Source organism: Aspergillus undulatus (genome assembly GCF_047715775.1).
Source record: "Aspergillus undulatus strain CBS 261.88 unplaced genomic scaffold BDV17scaffold_7, whole genome shotgun sequence".
NCBI classification, from domain to species: Eukaryota; Fungi; Ascomycota; class Eurotiomycetes; order Eurotiales; family Aspergillaceae; genus Aspergillus; species Aspergillus undulatus.
Window position 1 is genome coordinate 334,706 of NW_027396611.1, and position 22,373 is coordinate 357,078.

Below are 22,373 nucleotides of genomic sequence, written 5' to 3' on the forward strand. Positions count from 1 at the left end.
CGCTGTGGAGAGAGAGATTTTATATCTCAAGATTCCAGGCCTTCATGCCTTGGTGGGATAATTATACCGCCGAGACTGGTATTTTCCTTGTCAGAAACTCCGAGACGAGTTTGAGATTTTGACGACAAATTCTACCACTCGTTTGTGACGGAGCCTATTCAGGTCCACGTATGTCCTCGACTTTTCCTTAAGAGGTGTAAAAGCGATACTGAAGCCTCTGCCTTCTATCAACGGTCTTTCCTTGTAGTTGTGGGAATCAAGGTCCCTCTTTCTAGATCTACTACTTATTAGTATTGCCGGGCCCGCTCGGGAAGGCACCAGATCGGGCTAGGGCGGCCAGGTGACAGTACGGTACGACAGCTGAGAGTGAGGGAGACAGACCAACCACCTCCAGCTCCCTCGATTGTCTCCGCCGCCCAACATCCTCTCCTTGTTCGGGGCACGCCACTGCAGTTTTCCTTTTCCTGCTCCCCTCCATATTCTGCTGGCGATTATTTTCGATCTCCTTAACCATACACCATTTTCAACGATCATGTTCTAACGATCACTGTTTTCTTCACTTTGGGCAGTCAGATGGTCTTACAGACCGTGTACCAAGAGTATTGTGCTGACAGCGCCCCATCTCGTCGGTTCCTTGAATAGGCATCTTTCGACTGTCAGAGCCTCTGAACAATATCACTTTATTTACTTTTTTACGAGTCAGCCGAACACTATCCCGACCGCTATCATTTACGAGATTGAACGGCGATATCGGCTTCCTTTCCACCCCTCCCGCTCACGACGCGTCCCCTCGCCCGTCCAGACACCGCATCCCGACAGCAATAACAGAACAAAATGGACGACAGTGAGCCCATCAACGGCTTCGCTCAAGGGAACGTCTCTGGCTCCGTTGGCCAGTTCTCCTTCGCGCCCGCGACGCGAACCACCGTCGTGACAACCACGACTACCACAACAACCTCGTTTCCACCATTATTCATCAAACCCCCGCGTGCGGCTCGAGAGCTTGATCCTAAGCTGTACCCTTTGGCGTCGTCTCCCACTCCGTCGGCTTTGAAGAACATCAAATTTGATTTGGGAGGAAAGTCGGTTGTCTTCAACGAGCCTGATGACACCACGGCGACTATCGAGGAGGTATGAGACAGGACTTTCAGTTCTCATTGCTGTTGTGAGATCCCACAGCTAATGATTCACATTTAGATAACCGAAAAGACGGATGCTTTGAAGGCATCTAACGGCGTAGTCCGCTCTGTCACTTCATTCTCCTCCGAAGATACGCAGCTACCGCGTCGGTTCGCAGCTCCACGAGTTTCGAGTTATCCCTCGCCTGTTCCTACGAACCCAAAGCGTCGTCCGCTGTCTGTTGCGGAAACTCGCCAAGGAAACTCGAAAACACAATCGACTAGAATCTCCTCGGAGCCTTTGGGTCGGCCCCTTCGATCTCATAGCAGCACGTCTTCATACCCTAGAGCTGCCGGTCTGGCGACACCCGAGACAGAGAGCACCAGTTTCGGCTCCCAGGACAGTATTGCATCGCGGAGGAGACTTCACAGCGCGAACTTTCCTCGTAGAGAGACCCTACTTCGATCGCCCTTATCGTCAGAGGTCGAATCCCAGGGAGGTCCATCCGCTATTCATTCAAGGAGAGACCCTCCACGTACCAAGACCATAGTATCTGAACGAGGCAGGCATTTCGGACGCCCTCCAGTCTCAGATCCTGCAGAGTCAACGATACACGAAGATGGGAACTCTTTGGAGCGGCAAGATTCAGGAGTCACCGAGAGCCAGGACACTGAATATCTCCCCGACGCCCTCTCTCAGAACCGGTCCATAGACTCCGCTTCGCAGCTAACACTCGTTGACAACGTCGTTGCGCAGGATATGTGCTTGCCTAGTCCGAGTCTGTCTCCGGTGGCAGCCATGAACGCTCTGCATGCTGAATCTTCCTTTGACTCTGCCGAAGATCCTGAAGACGAAACGGATTCCAGCTTTGATTATATGGATACTCAACCTACCGACACATCGTTTAGAAAGGTCTCGAAGGCGCCGATGCTTGCGTCTGCTGAACCGGAAACTGGAAATCTGTCCCTAACCACGAGGGCTTCCGGCCCGGCGTCTTTGATGGACATCCCAAACGTTGTGGACTTTTTTGACACCATCCCGGAGGAAATGAAGACGTATCTCATGTACCAACTCCTGAAACGGTGCCCTAAGCCGACTCTGCATTTCGTCGCCGACGTGGTTAACCCAGCCCTGAAGTGCGACTTCCTCACGCTTCTCCCGCTCGAGCTGAGTCTAAATATCGTCAAATATTTCGACGCACAAACCATGTGCCGTGCGGCGCAGGTCTCAAAGAAATGGAGACACATCATCAACTCCGACGAGAAGTCATGGAAAGAGCTCTTTGACAGGGATGGTTTTGTGCTTCCGGAAGGGGAGTTACAACGAGCTATTAGAGAGGGCTGGGGTTGGCAGTTTCCAAATGGGCTCGAGGACTACGAAAAGGACTTCAGCTTATCGCCATTCATCAAGCCAGATCCAGAATCTTCTGCATTGTCACCACTCGCTGGGCCAAGCGACAGACCAACGTCTGCGAATCGTCGGCCAAAGAGAAAGGCAAATACTCGAATCTCAAGCAGGAAATTGGCGAAGCGGAAAATTTCGTCCAGCGGCACTGACCAGTCAGATTCTTCTGATTGGAGAAGAGAACTGTCACTAGCGGAAGGGCCATATGCTGCTGCGAATGCTGCTGCCGCCGCTGTTCCGTATCCTGATATCGGTCTCCCGTCTCTGAGAGGGCTTCACCTGTACAAGTCCTTGTACCAGCGACATTACTCTGTACGCAAGGGCTGGATGAAACCAGGAGTGCAGCCAAGACACATCGCCTTCCGTGCCCACGATCGTCATGTAGTCACATGTCTTCAGTTTGATACAGACAAGATCCTTACCGGCAGTGACGACACCAATATTAATGTGTATGACACTAAGACTGGTGTTCTGAGGGCGACGCTTGAGGGTCATGAGGGTGGTGTTTGGGCCCTTGAATATTACGGCAATACTCTTGTCTCTGGCTCAACTGATAGGTCAGTCCGTGTCTGGGACATAGAACGGGCAAGATGCACCCAGATATTCCATGGCCACACCTCGACTGTCCGCTGCTTGCAAATCGTTCTGCCCGTGGAAGTTGGGAAGAAAGCAGATGGTTCTCCTGAGATGATGCCAAAGGAACCATTGATCATCACGGGCTCGCGTGACTCAAACCTCCGAGTCTGGAAACTTCCTAGACCAGGCGATCCTGGTTACTACCAAAGTGGACCCAATGTGGACGACAGCGACTGTCCCTATTTCGTCCGTGTCCTAACAGGCCATCAACACTCCGTCCGCGCAATCGCAGCTCATGGAGATACGTTAGTGAGTGGAAGTTATGATTGCACCGTGCGAGTGTGGAAAATTTCAACCGGAGAGACCTTGCACCGATTGTCCGGTCACTCACTGAAAGTCTATAGCGTGGTTCTTGACCACGCACGAAACCGTTGCATAAGTGGCTCTATGGATAACACGGTCAAGGTCTGGTCCTTGGAGACTGGTTCGGCTCTCTACAATTTGGAAGGCCATACGTCGCTCGTCGGTCTTCTAGACTTGAAGTGCGATCGCCTTGTCTCAGCAGCTGCAGACTCGACCCTTCGCATTTGGGACCCCGAAACTGGGCAATGCAAGAGCATGTTGAGCGCTCATACAGGTGCAATTACTTGCTTCCAGCATGACGGTCAGAAGGTCATATCAGGCTCTGACCGAACCCTGAAGATGTGGGATGTGCGAACCGGGGAGTGTGTTCGGGATCTTCTCACCAACCTCGGGGGTGTATGGCAGGTCAAATTCAATGACCGCAGGTGTGTTGCTGCAGTGCAGCGTGATGGCATGACCTACATCGAGGTGAGTGTTTACCCTGTACGTGTAATGTATAAAACTAATCATCGCCAGGTTCTTGACTTTGGTGCTTCCCGCGATGGTCTCCCTGACGATCAATTAGGAAGGCGCATCGTCGTCAATCGATCGGGTCAGGAAGTCCATGAAACCGACGAGGACTATGATCTTTCCGATGCATAGTCACATCCACTTAGCTACGAACCGACTTTTATGCTACGATCCGCTGGTAGGACCTCACGGCCGGGTGGCTATCATGTTTAACCCCAAGCATTAAGTAGCCGTGCTTCTTCTTTATCTTTCCAAGGCCCCTTATCAGCCTTATATTTGACGCATTCGACACATGCACAACTTACGATACCCATTCTCACGGAAATGTTTACAACAGAAGGCTTTGCATAGCGTGGTTAGCAACGTCCCTTCGACTGCGATTTATGACGGGCGATTTATGACGGGCAGGCGTCTTGGTATTGAGCACAACACTACATCGTTATTATGGCGAGCATCCATGTCTATACAACTTGCGCATTCTCATGTTATTCTCCTTACAGTTCTCTCCACATATTCCTGGCATTTGCTAAGTGTGGTCGTTACGACTCTTTGTCTCCGGCTCTCCTGTCTTGATTTCCAATGTCTATAGAGATAATCTTGAGTCTTTTTATGCATGGTGCCGCGCGTATATGATGACTCTTTGACGTTTGCAGGCGAACAACGATGCCTTGCGGTAGCCAGCAATTACTAGTATGGCGGAGCGACGTGCTTTTTTCGTCTTTTCCAGTCGAGACTTGTTGGTGATAGGCCCGAGGCTTACTATTATGTGCCAGGCCACCGCGTGATCAGGGGGGCTTCTGTAAAGCCGCCAGGTACTCCGTGCCAAACACCCGGGTGTATGGGATTCTTTGCCCGACCCAGACCAAGGATAGTAGATGATTCTCCTCCCATTCCACAATCGTATATCAAGAAGCACACCCAGTAGCTTTTGCCAACGTTTCCACCTCAGCCTCAACACTCCCATCCAACCCTGCCGCAGAAAGAATAGCCCAGCGCACCGCACTAACACCCAGGAACCTCCCGCCACCAAGCGGCGTATCCGCACTACACGTCAACAGTTCACCCAGAGCCCCCGGTCCGTCTGCGCGGCCGGGCGGCTGGATGATGGGGCGTAAATTTTCGAGGGTCCTTCGGAGCTCGCCGAGTTTCTGTGCGGAGGCGACGCTCGTCGGCTTGCCTTTCTTCTTTAACAGGAGCTTGTCGACTTTCGAGAGGATGATCTGGTGCGGGATTGCGTGTTGTCGGAAGAGGGTTAGGATCTGTGCGTCTGTTTCTTTTAGGCCGTGCGAGGAGTCGATTAGGAGGAAGGCTCGGCGGAGTCTAGGTAGTGAGACAAGACAATCAGTTGACTCATCCCGTCCATGATACTATAATAAAACATAGGAACTCACTGCTTCCTCCCCTGCAAATACTTCATAATCTCAACCCCCCACTCCGCCCGACTCGCCTTCCCATACCCCGGCATATCAAGGAGGACAATCTTACTCTCGCCGCCCTTTGTCCCCCCAATCCCGAACGCATTCATCTCCCTCGTGCGCCCCGGTTTCGAACTCGTCCAGCACATCTCTTTCCCCATGATTGCGTTGAGCAATGAGCTCTTGCCGACATTCGAGCGGCCGAGGAATGCGACTTCCGGTTCGAGAGAGGAGAATGGTGTCGTGCGAAATTTGGACGCGGACCAGAGTTTTAGTGGGCCATGGCGTGTTGGTGTGAAGAGTTTGTTAGCGTACTCGAGTTGGGGTTCAATGGGGGGGATCGTGTCCCAGTAGTAGGAGATTTGGGAGGGGGTTAGGTCGCGGAGGGGAGGAATTGTTTGCACGTTGGGGTTGGGATTGGGATTGGGTGAAATTAGTGGAGTTGCGGAGGTGGTTGTGAGGGGTCGACGTTGTGTGGGATAGAAGAGCTTGAGACGGAAGAGATTGCGATGACAGACGCGGCATATGCTTGGTGGGCGAATCATTGTGAGTGAGTGTGTGGTTGCTTGGTGGTGAGCTTGAATCCTCGAGGTAGATAAATTGTTGGTCTGGATGCGCCGAAGAGCTTCTAGCAGAGCCTTGATAAGAATGTTTGCCGAGATATCGAGGTACGGCCGGAGTGAGAAAGTTAGCCGAGATCCATCTCCGCAATAAGCTCCGGCCATGATACAGTCGCTTGAGGATCATCTTCGACTCTTCTAACCCGCGCGTTGCCCTTCTTACAAGGTCCATAAGCATTGTTTGGCATCTATCTAGTCTGCGCCTGTCTCGTACTGACTACAAGAACTGATCAAACGGCCTATATTCCATCATGATCAACGCCGTCCTCGTCTTCAACAACAATGGCCAGCCCCGCCTGACCAAGTTCTACACTCAAATAGTGAGCGACGCTTTACCCTGATATTCTCTTGAATCAAGCTAACAATCCCGCCAGGACACCCTAACAAAACAATCCCTCATCTCCCAAATCTACGACCTAGTCGCCCAACGCCCCCCAACAGCCTGCAACTTCCTCCCCCTCCCACCAATCCTCGCCCGCGGCGCCGCCTCAAACAACAACACCGGCCCCTCCGACGCTCCAGCGCAAATAACCTACCGCACATACGCAACCCTGTCATTCATCATGATCTCCACATCGACAGAGTCCCCGCTCGCCCTAATCGACCTGATCCAGGTATTCGTCGAAGCGCTCGACCGCATCTTCGAGAACGTGTGCGAGCTCGATCTCATCTTCGGGTTTGAGACTATGCATGCAGTTCTGAGTGAGATGATTGTGGGGGGCGTTGTGGTCGAGACGAATATTGATAAGATTGTTGCTGGGGTGCAGAATCAGGAGGGGAATCTGGAAAAGAAGAGGGCTATTCAGGCAGGGAGTTCGGGGGTTGGAAGGGGTGGATTGGCTGGGTTGGCTGCTTGGAGATGATTTGATATGCTTTGTTCGATTTAAGGTCATTTACGTTGCTACGCTTTTTAGAGGACTGGGATTTTGGTTTATGCATTGCAGGCGTTTTGCGGTTTGATGTTATGATTTGTCGTCTCTGTGATACAGACTCCTGCTATAGTTATAAGGTACACCATTCAACCTACCCAGGAAGATGAACACTTTGTATGAATGATTTCTCCCTGAGATTCTTCATCTATAGATACAGAGGGCCGAGGCCCGGTAGAGCTGGGCTGTCCCAATCCGGAAGGCACGGGCTAGCCCTATATCACGTGCCATGTCCGGGGAGCGGCTCGCTTGTTTTTCCGCACTAGCGCGGCCCACGAAGGCGTTAGCGCCCTTTTCTCTTGAACTTCGAAATCACGTCGATTCTTCTTTTCTTTCTTCTCTCCGTCAATCCCGTCAACCAGCACACCGCGGATCACAGTCGACAACAATGGTAAGCACATAGCAACTCAATTTGGAGCCTCGTCATTCGAATAGAGCTCTCGATCAACTGCGATATGTCGTGAGACATTTCCCACTTCGTTTCGCAAGTTTCGAAGCAATTTTCCATTGATCGCACAATTCTCTTCGGAGATGCGAGCGTCAGTGATGATTTGGCTGGAGGCACAAGTCTAGTTTCACGACTGGCTTGTGTTCTCTCTAGAGTTCAAAGAAGATGCAGCATTGGTGGACGTATGCTGATTTTCTTGTCTCAATGACAGCCTCCCAAGTCCGGAAAGAAGACCGCCCCCCTCCCCTACCCCCAGGGCAAGGCTGGTTCCAGCAAGAAGGGTCCCAAGGTATGTGCAACTGCCAAACTAGACTTTCATACTGGGTACTAATTGATGCGCAGAACCCTCTCATCGAGCGCCGCCCCCGTAACTTCGGTATCGGCCAGGACATCCAGCCCAAGCGCAACCTCGGCCGCTTCGTCAAGTGGCCCGAGTATGTCCGCCTTCAGCGTCAGAAGAAGGTCCTGAACCTCCGTCTCAAGGTTCCCCCTTCGATCGCTCAGTTCCAGAGCACCCTGGACCGCAACACCGCTGCCCAGACCTTCAAGTTCCTCAACAAGTACCGCCCTGAGACCAAGGTCGAGAAGAAGGAGCGTCTTCATGCCGAGGCTACCGCTGTTGCCGACGGCAAGAAGAAGGAGGACGTCAGCAAGAAGCCCTACAACGTCAAGTACGGTCTCAACCACGTCGTTGGTCTCGTTGAGAACAAGAAGGCCTCTCTTGTCCTGATCGCCCACGACGTCGACCCCATTGAGCTGGTTGTTTTCCTTCCCGCTCTCTGCCGCAAGATGGGTGTCCCTTACGCTATCGTCAAGGGCAAGGCTCGTCTCGGTACCGTCGTCCACAAGAAGGTTAGTTCCAATTCTCCTGACTCAAAATATTCTCCCATACTAACAGTTCAACTTAGACCTCCGCTGTCCTCGCTCTCACTGAGGTCCGCTCTGAGGACAAGTCCGAGTTCACCAAGCTCCTCAGCGCCATCAAGGAGGGCTACACTGACAAGTATGAGGAGTCCCGCCGCCACTGGGGTGGTGGTATCATGGGCGCCAAGGCCGTCGCCCGCCAGGAGAAGAAGCGCAAGATTGCCGAGGCCGCTATCCGCGTTTAAGTCAAGCCTCTCGCTGATCCCTGATCTCTGATCCTTCTACGACCATGGACGATATCCCGGGCTTGGGCCCCCTAAAAAGGCATGTTAAAATATTTTCACAAAGTGACCGGAGAAAAGGTGTTATAGGGCTTCTTTTAGCTTAACAAATTTCATCCCCATCATGGTCCATCACTCTCGCCCTGTTTCTTGCTTCTCTTAGTTCGCGTTGCAGATACCCATCACCATGAATGCATTTAAGACCTAAACCTGTTGCCACCGTTATAAGCGCTCCGTGTATAGCATTCATGGGATCTCTGCCTGCTGTACTCTATACTCATCATCTCCGTAGAATAGTCCGTTGCGGCGTCTTCGTAACCGATATACTTCGTCCAAGTCCTCATTCATAGGTGCGATAGAGCACCTTCCACCTCAAGTCCCCCATGCCTCCTTCCTCACAAAAAAATGATCAAAGGCAGGAACAAATCCAAGGCAGTCGCTCCTTCCTGCTAATCCCATTATTAAAGAAGGTCCCACTCTAGGAAGGTGCTACAAAGGACCGTTCCTTCCTACCCCGATTAGTGCTTGACTGCATGTTTCTACATACAACACATACACTCTACCCAAGCCACTCCGCCGGCTGTCAGGGCATACCTGCACGTCCACCGCATTCGGGCTGGAGCGAAGCGTGGAGCAAGGCTTTACCTATCTCGCCGCCTGTTTAACAAATATCGGCTACACCAAGGCTAGACAGTAACACAGCGCGGTAAAAGGCACATCCATTGCCGAATAATGAATTGGTATCAGCGCAAAGTAAGCCAGTAGCTAAGAGGAAAAGCTCTGTAATCGGGACCTCAAGAAGACCAGCAAAGCGAGAAAAAAAAAAAAAAAAAAAAAAAAAAAAAAAAAAAAGGCAAAGAAACCCAACCATATGCAAAACCAGATGATGATGATGAATCAATCGCCCCGTAAGAACCACCCAGTTTTAAAGCCTGAAATAAGAAAGAAAGCAAGGCAAAAGGAGAAAGATAGAATAATTACGATCACTCGAAAAGCCGTGCGAATGGTCTAGGCGGATAAAATGGAACATGCGAAACGGGAACCGAGTTAAAAACAAATAGCAAAAGCTCATACGATGAAGGAATAATCGTACAAGCTCAGTAAGGGAAGATCCGCTAGGAAGCGAGAGGGGAATCGGGGGAGAAGTTCAAGAACGAAGATCATGAAGTCATTAGCGTTGAGCAGATGGTCGGGGTATTCCTTGCCGAGCCTGACATATCGGTTAGTATAGACTGTTGCTAGTGTTTCAAGAATGGAGGTGATATGCATACCTTCATCTGTTCAATTCGTGCCTTCAGCTGACTTGTGACTTCAGCGGCTCTCTTCCAGTTTTCTGCTGGCTCTGCACTCCTCGTCTGTTGCTCTTCACCTGAAGCACTGCCAGATCCCACCATTGATGAACGAGTAGGGCTAGCGATACCCGAGTAGGCGTTTCCAGGTGTCGGGCTAAACTTTCGTCGTCCCAGGCCTGGTGATTCCATTCCATTCTCCTTCTCTTCGCTTGGGCTAGCAGAGGCGTAACTCCGTGGTCGTGAACTTTCAAATCGCGGACCCTTGTGCAAGCCACTTCGCGCCATTGGTGAGTGGCCGTTGCTACCTGGGTCCGGATAGATGCCGCTCGGATCCGGAAGCGCCATACCGAACGAGTCAGGAATAGCAGTCGGGGAACCCATGTTGCTAGCACGAAGTGCTCTGGCGAGTTCGCGTTTTAGACGCTCCATCTCTCGCTTTTGTGTCTGCACGGTTTGTTCGGCAGCCTCTGCGTCACTTCGCGCTCGTACAAGTTGGGTTTCTTTCGCCTTGATACTAAGCACATCCCTGGTATGGTCTTCAATGAGCTGTGCATTCTGGTTCTGCAACTCCGTTACTTGAGAGTTCAGTTTCGTTCTCTCATACTTCAAATCTTCAGTCATGCGGACATATCGTTCCTTTTCAAGACGAAGTTCTTCAAGCTCAGCCCGTTCCGCGGCAGTCAATCCGCTCACAGCAGGGGCCGCCGGAGCTGGCGCTGGCGCTGGCTCGCTAGGGGGTGATGGCTTGGCAATCGGTCGGCCTGCGAGGCCCCTTCCAAGTCCGAACTTGGAAACAGGGGGTTGTGGTGGTTGTTCTTCGGTAGGAGGCGAGACAACTCGTCGCTGGGGGGATGCTAAACCTCCTGGTCCACCAAGTTTCTTCTTCAGCGCGCCACCTGGAGTTGGAAGGCCGCCAGGCTTTGATAGCTTTGAAGGAATAGATTTCGTTGCAGGCTTCGAGGGAGAAGGAGCTGGTGCAGGGTCTTCCGCCGGGGGTGCAGCAGCTGCAGCCGGCTTCTTCAGGCCCATGGGCTTCTTGGTACCAATGGGCTTTTTCGCGGAGGCGGGCGCTGCCTTTGGTGGCCCAACAATGGGCTTTGGCCTATCCTTCGCTTTAACCTCAGCCGTTTCGAAGTATTCTTTGATCTTGGTTTTCCGGATATCATCCAAACCATCAAGGAAAGGTGTCATTGTTCGTTCACCCATGATCTTCATCAAGGTACCAAGAATCTCTGCACCCCCTGCGCGATTGACCTCACTTGAGTCAGTAAGGAGTTTGGTAGCAGCTTCAGCTATTGACTTGATTTCTGGCTTGGCGGGAACGGTTCGCGTAGTACGAAGACAGCGGATCAAGAATTTGACGGTCTCCTGCTTCACCTGAGGGTTTTTGTGCTTGACGAATTCTAGAATTTCCTCAAGGCAATCTGAGAGGCTGGTTGCGATGAAAACAGCATCCAAAGCTTGTCCTAAGGCATCTGCAACAGTCTGTTTCTTCTCCTTTAATCGTTCCATAATCGGCGACATGATCGTAGGACGATATTTGACAAACGCGTTGCGAATACCTTTGGCGAGAAGATCAACACAGTTAGCAGCAACAGTCACAACTGCGACGTTGGCATCCTTCATGCACTTGGCCAGGCCTCGAACGATTTCATCGAAAGGGCCGTCCTTTATCTTTGGGACATTCAGAACCGAATACAAGGCGTCCAAAGCCTCCTTCCTATCCTTCCACTTCGACGATCCCAGCTGCTCATTGAAGTCTTTTGGAATCTTAGGGAACACATCGACAGGCTCTGCGAGATCGAAGGCATCGACCTCTCCCCCATCCTCTTCCCCATAGTCATCCTCTCCTCCACCGGCTTCGCCGGATTCACCACCATCAGCACCGGCGTCCAGCTCAGCTTGTTGAGCTCGCGTTAATCTTTCCTGCTTGGGAGGTGGCTCTTGCTTGACTGCCTCGAATAGCTTTTCCAAATCTTGTTGTTGGACGGGCTTTAGTTCGGCCCAGAAAACAGGCTTCATTGCTTCTTTGAGCCATCGGTACAGCTCGACCGTGAGGTTCTGGGCTTCCGCTCGGACGTTCTTATCGGCGTGTCCAAAAACCTTGGGTAGAGCTTTCAGGACCGGCTTGGGATCGACAATCTTGCATCCGAAATTATGGTAAATGGCGGTCAAGCCCGCTAGGCCAGCAGCAATAACCTTTGGCACTTTATGTGATAGTATGGGAAGCATTTCTTCGACCACCGGTTCGGGTTTATCTAACTCAACGCACAGAAGCAATGCCTCAACTGCGCTTGCCTTCGCGGCGGGTCTCGTTTGTGGTAGACCTTTCTCAGCAATACCCGGAACTGTAGCTCCGCGCGTCCTTGGATCGTGTCAGCCGGAACTTCCGCATCAAAGTATAACAGAAATGGAGACGGAAGCGATGTACCTTGCGCAGCCTGCAGGGCCACCATATTGCAAGAACGCACAGTATGCCGCTAAACCATCTTGTTGTGCGGCCACGTTCGAGTCCGTAACCGCGCCCTTCCATAAGCTGGCATCTTGAAACTGTGAGAAAATAGGATCGGATTCGTCGCCGGTCTTTTCGAATTGTTGCTTAGCGTCTTCGTATCCTCCTTTCCGGACCTTCCAGTTCTGTATTACCGCAACTAATTAATACTCGGGGCTTATTGATATGACGGGACCTCGAATAGTCGAGTAGCAAGCGCACCTTATGTGAAAATCGGTCGGGGAACGGCAAGGAGGAGAAGTCTTCCTCTCCCTCAACCATTTTGATGGATTATTATTGATAACTGTAGAAGGCGGAGGACGGTTAGCAAGCTTCGGAAGTGTCGACCGTAGGTCAAAGAGACGGAGCCGGGAAGAAGGTTGACAAGGAATAGGTCAAGGGCTGTGCTTGGAACGGGACCCTAAGGATAAAGAGTCTTTCCAGCGACAAGCAGCAGTAGTGCCTTCGTGGAGGAAACAAACCTTAAGTCTTGCAGGCGATTGCAGATCTCGTGCAAGCGAGCGGAGTGCGGACAAGGAGTTGCCCACAAAACAGCATCAAACCGGAGGGGCAGACGGGTCACGGAAAGTTGCGCTTTGGCTTGCAAAGTCCTCAAATGAGTAGCGTGGAATAGTCGATGGGTATACGCCGCAGATCGTCGAGTTGTCGAACGCTGGAGCGGGGAAGAAAGATGAAGATGGAGAGTTGATGGAGGAGAGACCCGATGCGGTTCCTGAGAGTAAACAATTCGGCTGCTTGGGCGACCCAAAAGTTGGGGCTTGGCACTCTGGTACTCATGCTCTTGCAGCCCAACCAGACCAGACTACGTAATCCTTGTGTTCTATATTCTCGAGACATTAATTCAGGCGACTATGATCGAAGTTTCTCGGAGTGTCATTGTCAAGTGTGTAAAATGCGATGATTCGTGAAACACGAGGCCGCCGTGGAACCCGACCTGACCCTGCGCCGCCATTATATATCTTTTTGCTCGGCTCAAATCTGGTTGCTATCTTTCATCACTGATCAACTGCGCCAGCATTAGAGCATCAAATTAAGTCTAGAAGCCCTTGAAATGATGTTTCCTAATGACAACACGCATACATAAACTATGTAAATAATCAGACACTATAATACAGCTTCCGTGATATCCAGCCACCACCTACACCAACCGATCAGCATTCTCATCGGCACCCGTAGGCCTCTCCAAAACCTTAGTCCTCTCCAAAACCAGCCGTCGGATACGCCCAATATGTTCCTTGCCGTGCACATTTCCTTCGGATGGGGCAAGACCACTCTCAATTCTTCTCTGCTCTCTGCGCGCCCACTTCGCTGCCCGCTTCTCCGTGCGAATTGCATCTCTCTCCTCTCTTGACAGAACAGCCGGTCTGTCCTCGATGGGCACAGCAAACGGCGCAATGATACGCTCAACAATGTGGTGCACGCGACGACCCTTCGGGTACCCCGACGAAAATTCGACCACGTCGCCTTCGCGCAGAGAGTTTTGCGGATCTGAGACCATGAATGTAGTAACCTTGGGATATGTCTTGCGCAAAAAGTTGTCCCAGACCGAGTGGCGGTATTCGACCTTGACGCAGCGATCCATGCGACCAACGGAGACGACTGTGCCTTTCTTTACGGTCCGGGGATAGCTGCGGAGAGAAGGAGGTACGGCGGAGGGCCGCGGAGTTTGCTCGTGAAATTCTTCTTGCTCTGACGCGCGGAAGGGAGTGGAAGCGATGAGTCGGCGAGATGTGAATGCCGGTCGGCTGCATTGAAGAGCGGTGGATGTTTGTGTGTACAGGATCGATGCTGGTAGGAAGATGGACGATCGCATGGGCTGAATTGCCCTCATAATGTGACTAGGTGACATATTGGCGCACGAAGGTATGGGCTGATGTATCCAGACTGGTGAGCTTTGCGTTTCCAAGGGAAGTTCTCCGAGAACCTACTATAAGGAGACGGGCGACCGCGCGGCAGGACGACCGAAATCACGAGCAAATATCACCCAGCGACTGAAGAATCAAGACAATGGGATGATTGAAAGCAATCGAATGTCAGTTTTTGTAACTGATCGGGCTCGGCACTTTTGATCTCGAATCTGGAGTGAACTGAGGTGGCTCAGAAATTCCGGATCGATGAGGTTTGCGAGTTTGCGCTGTTTGCAACTTCCCAATTGGGACTCTGAGCCCTTCTAAGGTAGTCCTCCAACCACTTTTACTGTCGTTCTCGGCCCTCACGTCTCCTGGACTCTGCCAGAACGATACCATATTCCTCTGTTACGCTATGTATGGCACAATTGTTGACGAGGACATTGTCACTAGCCTACAGCTGACCCAATTTTCGACTGCCAATCGCCGTGATGGTCTCGAGAAGCCGGCGCAGAGTCCATGAAGACTGAAAGTGTGAAAACCATTGACAAAACCAGTGTCATGCCTGGTAGGCCTTTCAAAAGGCTTCTGGTAGATTGCTCACAATGCAGCAGAAACAGTGCAAGGATTTGGTACGAAGACAAGAAGATGGGGCTTTGTCGGAAGAAAGAGGAAGGCAGGCAGGACTTCGAAGCGCGTCTTGCAGACAAACCAGAAATATAAGTATCCTCCAGTAGGTAAGCCTGGGTTTTGAGGAGCTTACTTATCCATCAAACTTTACTCAAGAAAACTTTCGACATGTTCAGAAACCCTAAGAATATTGAGCGCGTACCCGCGAAACCAGGTAAGGAGCAACGCCAATCGAGGAATTGACATGGTTTCGCTAACTAAACTTGCAATATCTAGCAGCTGATGCGGCCCGTATTCTGGATCGTAACAAGGTCTCTAATTTTCTCTGGGGCTGGCTTGCTGTTGGTCTAGTCGGGAAAGACTTTCGATATCCTGTGAGAAAAGCCCCTCAATCCCAAGTGGATGAACTAATACCCTTACTAGGAGGTTGACTTTGTGGTTCCTGATGACAAACTCGAGCTGTCTACTAAGGTCCTCGTCAAGGGCGGGTTCGTTTACCCAGTCCACTACGCTCTGGAGTGGATGGTGGTCTGACTTGATCCTCACAGACGCTTGCACAGACCCTGACTGTCCTGATGAAGACCGTTTTCCTGTGGATCATCCTCACTTTATGCTCTCGGATGACCTTGATCTATTTGCGAACCAGGATGGTTGAGGCCCGTGGCACGAGATCTTTACGCGGTGAAGATTCTGAGGTCAAGTCTGTTTGCTGAGGCGCTGACGTACCTATGGTGTCGAGATTGGGAAGACATCAAGGGAATTGGGTTTTGCTGGGGGGATATGATCATATGTGGGCTCCTGGGGGTGAAACGAGTCGATCGTCAAAGGGACCTCATCATCAACGGTCTCAGGCCCGAGGCCTTGCTGACGTGCGAGGGACTTGATTTGCGTCGCCCGCAGGATGATAGAATCTACCGCCAGTTAATAAAACTCCCGACGAAACTTGCTGAACAACAGTCGGATGCCACTCCCGCTGCCTGAAACCAATGAATGGGCCGATGGCATGAGCGAGGATGACAACTAATGACTTTACAGGTCGCCAATGTGCGGATGAGGCGAAGAGTTTCAATTCTTTGAGCATTCATGCGCTGCTATTACGATATTGTACCCTGCTGCTACTTGCAGCTCCTTTCATTTTGTCGCTCTGTTTCTTTTGCCGACCGCTTTACTGGTTTTCCTTTTTTGTCGTTTGCACATGGCTGTGCACCTAGCTCTTTCTAGATTCAACGTCCAGATTACTGTTCTTTAGTCTAACTCCTCTGTTGCCAATAAGCAAATAACATAAGCTTTTGATGTGCCGGACCGCCTCCACTTGTAGCTTTTTTTACCCCCAAGGATTGTCCTGGTGTATAGTATAAGGTACCTGTAAACAGTCCAGCTGGACTTGGGAGCTCTGCTCCATCTTGAACTTGGGCTGTTCACCGATGAAATAAGAAATAACATATGCGATAACCCCAGGATCACCCATCTCTTGGGTGTTTGCTTAGTGGGATGAGATAGCAAAACAGAACAATGAACTGGTGCAGAGCCAACAAGCTCTGTGCCAACATCTTTGCCATCTCCAGACGACCAATTCCTTTTAATGCTCCGCCAGTTTGAACTACATTATGGCAGAGAAGGAGGTATACAAGACTGTCCCTTCCAGTCATTCTATACTAGACGTACCATTTACTCTACAAAGGCTCTCCTTCGTCTACCACTACTGTCTCTCATACCTGCGCTCAGTTATCACTTACCATTGCCTTCTTCGTCCTACGCCTGCCCAGATCCACGTCCACTCTCACCCACTTCCAACCTGACCCACGGTCATCTTACCTATATCGACCTCTTCAACTTCGACTTTAGTAGCAACCTTCATCTCCCTCGTTTACACAGCCTACCGCCTCTGGAATGGCGACTCCTAAACCAGCCAGCATCGCTCGTGCTATACGCACACTCATCAATTCCCTAGCTAATGACGCCGAATTCCAATATGCCAGTATGGCAATCATCGGCTATCATGCTGCCAGCACAGGTAACGCCAAGGTTCGTCGTCTCTCCCTCATACCAGTTGTTCCATGACGGCTATACTGAAACGGCTTGGCTGTCACAGTGTTTGGGTATCGCCATTCACTTTGAGCCCAATTTGCCGTTCTTGGAGCTCCTCGATAGTCCATGGGAGCTACCAGACTATCTCTGCAAGCGACTGATCGAAAACAACTCGGCACAATTCAACCTCGATACCTACTTCGTTTTTCGGCTTTCGAGTTGTGGACACCGATGTTCCGGTGCGCTTTGTGATGAGTGATATGGTAAGCTTGGGTCCACGCTTCTTCCATGGTATACCTTAAGTACTGTATTAGCTCTAACCCACGCTTGTTTGGCACTGCAGCTTTCGTACATGCCGGGTGCGGCTAGGCCAATCTACCACCTGGCTAACGCTGCTGTCCCCCTGCCTGTTATGTCTGTGGAAAATGCGGTGGTTTTTATCATTCATAGTTGCGGCCTCAAGCCGGAAGATGTTCAAGGCCAGAGGCTCGCCATGCGCGGAGACTCCTTGGGAACCCGCCGACACCTCCGCAACTCTCTTCACACCAGAGATCTCGTGCGACCAGAGTCCAATCTTTTCCTCATATATGCGCCCAAATCGAGGAATTTCTGGAGGACAATGCTGGGCATTTGAGGGATTGATTTGAAGGATTGATTTGAACTGGTATCATGAGGGGACCCGGGGGGGAGCGGGCCGTTGTGATGTTGGACTTAAGCCATGTGTGGGGATGCTGTTGATCTTGCGATTTGAGAATTAGACGACAGTCCCTTTGTGTTAGACAAAACTTTTGGAAAGAGCTTGAGTAGAGGCTCGGTTTTCTTTAGGCTTCGGGGGCGGGACTGCGGGCATGGACATGGGCATAGACTTTTATTTTCGAAGGCGTTGTGTTTTGGGAAGGTAGAGAATAGAAAGTTTTCATTCACTGCAGAGCTATCGAATGTGTCTGAGTGTGATCCAAGTTCAGTCAATGTTGCCCTGTACAGAAATTTAGGAAGGAGTTGACATTCCACATACGCATCGAGCCTGTCTGTCGAGTTCCACATAGAGAACCAACTCATTAGGAATTCTATTATTATCCACAAATAGCGGCGTGTAGGATGATGAGATCCCCTTGTAGAATCAAACCAGGAGGTATGGAATGCAGTATTTTCTATAACTAAGTGCAGCGCGAATGCATGAACAGTCGTTAGATACATAATCCGACACCTCTTACCCTAACCCACAGGACGCGAGGAGCCTACTTCTTGTGCGCGACTTCAATAGCCGTATGCAGGAAATGTTAAATTCCGAAAAGGATTCTCAATTCATATAAGTGTGGCTGGGAAGACCGAGCCCTTTTTGGCGTCTTCAAGACTTGTGGATGAGAGATCAAGGGCACAACGGTCCAGTTGTTCTGCTTAGGGCAGCGTTCACGCACAATTTCATGTGTCACGAGCAATCGAAGTCTACTGTGACGCAGATTCTGGGCCGTTGGGGAGCGAAGCCTCCCTGGTTGGGAGCTTTTCTGCTGCTTGTGCCGAAATTCTCTTTAGTTCGGTGACAAAGGATTGACCCCAGAAGGCACTAGGAAGAGTTAGTTGTATCGCTTCGTTCAAATGGCCGTAAAACTAACCTTGTATACTTGCTGACATATTTGTCCAGCTTTGAGAAGTTCAAGGCTCTCTGTTCATCGCTCATCGTAACGGCTTCATGATAAGCCGCTGCAAGCTCCTCAGTGTTCCAGGGGTTAACGATGATGCTGCCGTTGAGACTTTGGGCGGCGCCGGCAAATTCAGAGAGAACCATCGATCCATGGCGTTTCTCTTGGGTGGCGATATATTCGTACGAAACGAGGTTCATGCCGTCTCGAGTGGAAGACACGATGCAGGCATCTGATACGGCGTATAGGGCAATCAGTTCATCAAAGTTCACTGACTTGTGGAGGAAATGGATCGGCATGAATTCAACGGTGCCTGGTTTCTAGTTAGCCGCAAGCCCTAGTCGAGAATGTAAAGTCAGCTTACCGAATTTACCGTTGATTCTACCGACAAGTTCGTTTACAACGGCTCGCAAGTTCTGGTATTCCTCCACGTCTTGCCGACTGGGAACGGCAACCTGAACCAAGACCACCTTTCCCACCCATTCCGGGTGGTCGCTGAGGAAAACCTCAAGAGCGTGCAGCTTCTGGGGAACACCCTTGATATAGTCCAACCGGTCAACACCAACCATAAGTTTCACACCTTGGAACTTCTGCTCCAGTGTTGCGATTCGCTTCTGGACCTTCTCTTTTTTCAAGCCCTCTTTGAACTTGTCCGGATCAATGCCAATCGGGAAAGCACCGCACGCGACTATCTTGCCCTGAAATTCTATCCCATTCGGCGTGGTAGGCAGGCCCCTATTCTCGAGCGTTAGATTCGCTGATTCACCACTAGGAGTATTCGCACTTACAACAACCGCGAGCAAGCGCTCAGGAAATGTCTTGTGTAGTCATAAGTATGGAAGCCGATAAGATCGCAGTGAAGGAGCCCAAGTAGAAGCTCGTTTCGTACTGGCAAGATTCGGTAGATTTCGCTACTGGGGAACGGGGTATGGAGAAAGAACCCGATCTTGATGTTTTTCTTGGAGTCGCCAATCTCTTCCCTGAGCATCTCTGGAAGGAGCATCAAATGATAGTCGTGCACCCAAATCAAATCACCATCTTGTACTTCTTTCGCGACAGCCTGCGCAAACAGGCGGTTCGCATCCTTGTACGCCTCCCAAGCAGACTCGTCAAACGTGATCTCACCGGGGTGATAATGGAAAAGTGGCCAGAGAATAGAATCTGTTCGGCAAAGCAGAATAAGGTCAGTATAAAGCAGTGTCTCCCAGATCGTGGGGAGACTGACTGGAGAATCCGTTGTAGTGTCTATCTGCAAGTTCATCATCGATGAAGACCGGAACAGCGTTGTACTCGTCTTTTAACCGGTCCTTCACAATGGGGATTTCCTCCTCCGGAACCTCCAACCCGGGCCAGCCGTACCATTGGAAAGTTGTGGTTTTCGATAAGCCACTCAGACCGCTGACCAGGCCGCCCGAGGACATGGAGAAATCATATTTGCCATCTTCTGATCGTTTTATTGTGATGGGTAACCGGTTCGAGACAAGAAGCAGTCTCGACTCCTGCTGGTTGGAGCTCTCGGCGCTGGACATCGTGGATGTTGAGCGCGACGTCACGTATTGTTGCGAATGTCTATCGGCAAAAATTATTGAAGCGAAGCTCGATGCGCTGGTCGATAATAGCAAGGTAAAGCCGCAGTGACCCTGTCCGAAATCGGGTTTAGTATGGGATCTCAGAGACAAAAACTTGGTGAGGTTCATAAAGGCATAGTCGAAAATGAAGAGAAATAACACAAGACAGCACACCAGCAATATGTAAATCGAACCAAGGAAATAAAATGCGATCAATTGACCGCACAATAAGAGGGCCCCGCATGCTCCATAGCCCAAAGCAAGTTCTTGCTCACCTTTTTTGTGATTGTCACTAGGTGCGGGGAGCTGTCGAAGGTGAGAGTCTGAGGAGGGGCAAGCTTGAGAACAAGAGGTCAAAGAGAGATCATAAGCTCTTCACTAGCGAACTCATCGAAGGCAGCAGAGGGTGCAACAGGCGTGATACGGCCGTATCTTCGTTTTGTAGTGCCGAAGCAGCGCATCCAAGGAATGTTGAAGTGATGACGATAGAAGCCAAACGGGGCGGGACAAGTTTGGTCCACTAACGATGAAGTCAGAGAGATTGACGGCCGGCAGCCCAACCAGCCACTCAGCTGCGGTCTAGAGCCCACCGTCCATTCCATGGAGCTTTCCAATTTCCCTAGCCTTCTGTCATGTTATTCAAATCTTGGTCTTTATTTAGTCTACTTGAGTGAAACTGGTGTCCGGTGGACCTAGAAATTTCTGTCTTTCTACTGACCATGAAGCACGCTTGGCGTCAAGCGGGATTTGCGCATGTGCCAAGATCACCATTCTCAAGCACTGGGTAGTTGATCTTGGACGCATTACGGAGTACATCATACCGAGAAGCAGAAGGAAACTGCACGAGTCACGATTGCGGCCCAAATCATAAGGCTGACTTCCCGGTGTTCAGTGTCCATCGGCCCGAGTCCGAATCGTGTATCACCCTTCCCTCAGCTTCCAATTTGTGCAACACTTGTATGACACCATTCGCAGCTGGAAGATGAAGGTTTTCCGGGACATTATGGTAAATGATCTTCACGATTTCAAGAGGCGTCCACCATGACTTTAGTTCTGGTGAGCGTTCGTGATCCCCGACGTCGAGTTTTCCGTAACGAAGCACCCGTATGATCTCGTCTTCGCGTTGTTGTCGGTGCTTTATATACTCTTCTATCTTTGCCGTAGCGCTTTTAACCACGGCGCCATGGCCGGGATATCCTCGACCGGAGACCCGATTTTGCATTCTCTTCAAGCTGTCCAGATAGGCTTTCAAATCCTCGAATACTGCCGTTCCATGGCCTAGGACATCTAAATATCGCAAAGTCAGCATCTTTATACCAAAAGAGAATTCAACAACAGGCTACTCACTATCACCCGTAAATACCGCATCCTCTTCCTCAAACACAAGCATCATATGATCGACCGTGTGGCCGGGCGTATGAGCCGCTTTCAGTGTGGCCCCTTCTACCTTGAAGACTTGACCGTCTTCAATATTCGTCTGCCCTTCGGCTGGTTGGTGTTTGTAAACCGTTACTTCAGGACACAGCCGTAGTAAATCCGGAATGCCGCCAACATGGTCATGATGCCAATGTGTCACAAGAGCCTGATGAACGGTTGCATTCTCGTCCGACAGCACCTTTTTCAGATGCGTTGCCCATGACGGCTTGCCCTCGCCGGTATCAATGAGGATGCGTCGGGGCCCTTTGCCTACTAGGTATGTGTTTGTTCCTGCATGAGAGAGTCAGCATTTATTGTCTTTGTGGATCGCGATTTGAGAACGGTCTGCTAACCTTGGAGTGTAAACTGTTCTCCAGCGCGGCTCGGGTCAGCTATCAACAGCTAAGACCCACGGCCCTAATACATGGAGGCCACGGCCATCTCAGGAAAAGACAGTCATACCTTTCCGGGATTTCCCCCTAGTATCCGCACCACCGAGGCGCTGAGTCTCTCCACCTCAGGCAACGGGACTAACTGAGCCATCGCTTGATCAAGCTCTGGTGTCTTTCGAGTTGAATTTGAAGCCTTAATCTGTGAAACTAGTAGTCAGCACTTGCTGTACAAGAGGTGCAAATTTTGTATGTACAAACTTGTATTGAAGTGTGTCACGACGCTTGAGGTGGGTGAGTCTCACTTAAGACAGTGGGTATGGAATTAAGATGGCGATGGTATGAAAAAGGAGTTGTACTTTACCCCATGAAATTCCCCGGCTGCTCAGATATGCTCATTGCTCAACCACCGAGGCGGGGCAGGAGCGGAAAGGAGCCTCGGCAGACCTGAGAGCACGCGATCTTATGTCATCGTCCACTGGCACTGTGAGCTTGCAAATTGTTAAGGTGCGCTTTTATAAC

At 50.8% G+C, this 22,373-nt stretch overlaps 9 protein-coding genes across 9 annotated transcripts; 4 read left to right on the plus strand and 5 right to left on the minus strand.

The window, feature by feature from the left end:
• The first annotated feature begins 674 nt into the window (after positions 1 to 674).
• Positions 675 to 4,184, plus strand: BDV17DRAFT_215391 (F-box/WD repeat-containing protein). Its single transcript, XM_073755502.1, has 3 exons — positions 675 to 1,131; positions 1,198 to 3,930; positions 3,979 to 4,184. The coding sequence occupies exons 1-3, from the start codon at positions 835 to 837 to the stop codon at positions 4,102 to 4,104; spliced, it is 3,156 nt and encodes a 1,051-aa protein (XP_073618955.1). The 5' UTR covers positions 675 to 834; the 3' UTR covers positions 4,105 to 4,184.
• Positions 4,185 to 4,719, plus strand: BDV17DRAFT_215387 (uncharacterized protein). The gene has a single exon (XM_073755501.1). It carries the CDS (start codon positions 4,265 to 4,267, stop codon positions 4,559 to 4,561), a length of 297 nt encoding a protein of 98 aa, XP_073618956.1. The 5' UTR covers positions 4,185 to 4,264; the 3' UTR covers positions 4,562 to 4,719.
• Positions 4,720 to 4,877: 158 nt separating this feature from the next.
• BDV17DRAFT_288202 (translation initiation/elongation factor MRX8) lies at positions 4,878 to 5,932 on the minus strand (the record flags this gene model as incomplete). Its single annotated transcript, XM_073761340.1, has 2 exons — positions 4,878 to 5,292; positions 5,364 to 5,932. 2 exons carry the CDS (start codon positions 5,930 to 5,932, stop codon positions 4,878 to 4,880), a joined length of 984 nt encoding a protein of 327 aa, XP_073618957.1.
• Positions 5,933 to 6,258: 326 nt separating this feature from the next.
• Positions 6,259 to 8,493, plus strand: BDV17DRAFT_288203 (60S ribosomal protein eL8; the record flags this gene model as incomplete). The annotated part of the gene is made up of 5 exons (XM_073761341.1): positions 6,259 to 6,327; positions 6,382 to 6,828; positions 7,596 to 7,673; positions 7,727 to 8,236; positions 8,293 to 8,493. 5 exons carry the CDS (start codon positions 6,259 to 6,261, stop codon positions 8,491 to 8,493), a joined length of 1,305 nt encoding a protein of 434 aa, XP_073618958.1.
• A 1,127-nt stretch (positions 8,494 to 9,620) lies between these two features.
• On the minus strand, positions 9,621 to 13,003 carry BDV17DRAFT_215430 (putative spindle pole body component). The gene is made up of 5 exons (XM_073755503.1): positions 12,795 to 13,003; positions 12,535 to 12,616; positions 12,253 to 12,458; positions 9,801 to 12,186; positions 9,621 to 9,739 (listed from the first exon to the last, which is right to left on the minus strand). The coding sequence occupies exons 2-5, from the start codon at positions 12,592 to 12,594 to the stop codon at positions 9,701 to 9,703; spliced, it is 2,691 nt and encodes an 896-aa protein (XP_073618959.1). The 5' UTR covers positions 12,595 to 12,616; positions 12,795 to 13,003; the 3' UTR covers positions 9,621 to 9,700.
• A 180-nt stretch (positions 13,004 to 13,183) lies between these two features.
• On the minus strand, positions 13,184 to 14,454 carry BDV17DRAFT_254947 (uncharacterized protein). Its single transcript, XM_073756857.1, has one exon. It carries the CDS (start codon positions 14,180 to 14,182, stop codon positions 13,472 to 13,474), a length of 711 nt encoding a protein of 236 aa, XP_073618960.1. The 5' UTR covers positions 14,183 to 14,454; the 3' UTR covers positions 13,184 to 13,471.
• A 524-nt stretch (positions 14,455 to 14,978) lies between these two features.
• BDV17DRAFT_288206 (uncharacterized protein) lies at positions 14,979 to 15,344 on the plus strand (the record flags this gene model as incomplete). The annotated part of the gene is made up of 3 exons (XM_073761342.1): positions 14,979 to 15,024; positions 15,087 to 15,184; positions 15,234 to 15,344. The coding sequence occupies 3 exons, from the start codon at positions 14,979 to 14,981 to the stop codon at positions 15,342 to 15,344; spliced, it is 255 nt and encodes an 84-aa protein (XP_073618961.1).
• Positions 15,345 to 17,836: 2,492 nt separating this feature from the next.
• On the minus strand, positions 17,837 to 20,630 carry BDV17DRAFT_254952 (glycosyltransferase family 20 protein). Its single transcript, XM_073756858.1, has 6 exons — positions 20,322 to 20,630; positions 19,704 to 20,118; positions 19,267 to 19,639; positions 18,843 to 19,213; positions 18,452 to 18,791; positions 17,837 to 18,402 (listed from the first exon to the last, which is right to left on the minus strand). The coding sequence occupies exons 2-6, from the start codon at positions 20,005 to 20,007 to the stop codon at positions 18,285 to 18,287; spliced, it is 1,506 nt and encodes a 501-aa protein (XP_073618962.1). The 5' UTR covers positions 20,008 to 20,118; positions 20,322 to 20,630; the 3' UTR covers positions 17,837 to 18,284.
• On the minus strand, positions 20,608 to 22,233 carry BDV17DRAFT_254956 (putative metallo-beta-lactamase domain protein). Its single transcript, XM_073756859.1, has 5 exons — positions 22,113 to 22,233; positions 21,925 to 22,053; positions 21,816 to 21,828; positions 21,394 to 21,753; positions 20,608 to 21,333 (listed from the first exon to the last, which is right to left on the minus strand). The coding sequence occupies exons 2-5, from the start codon at positions 22,003 to 22,005 to the stop codon at positions 20,912 to 20,914; spliced, it is 876 nt and encodes a 291-aa protein (XP_073618963.1). The 5' UTR covers positions 22,006 to 22,053; positions 22,113 to 22,233; the 3' UTR covers positions 20,608 to 20,911.
• Between the last annotated feature and the right edge of the window lie 140 nt (positions 22,234 to 22,373).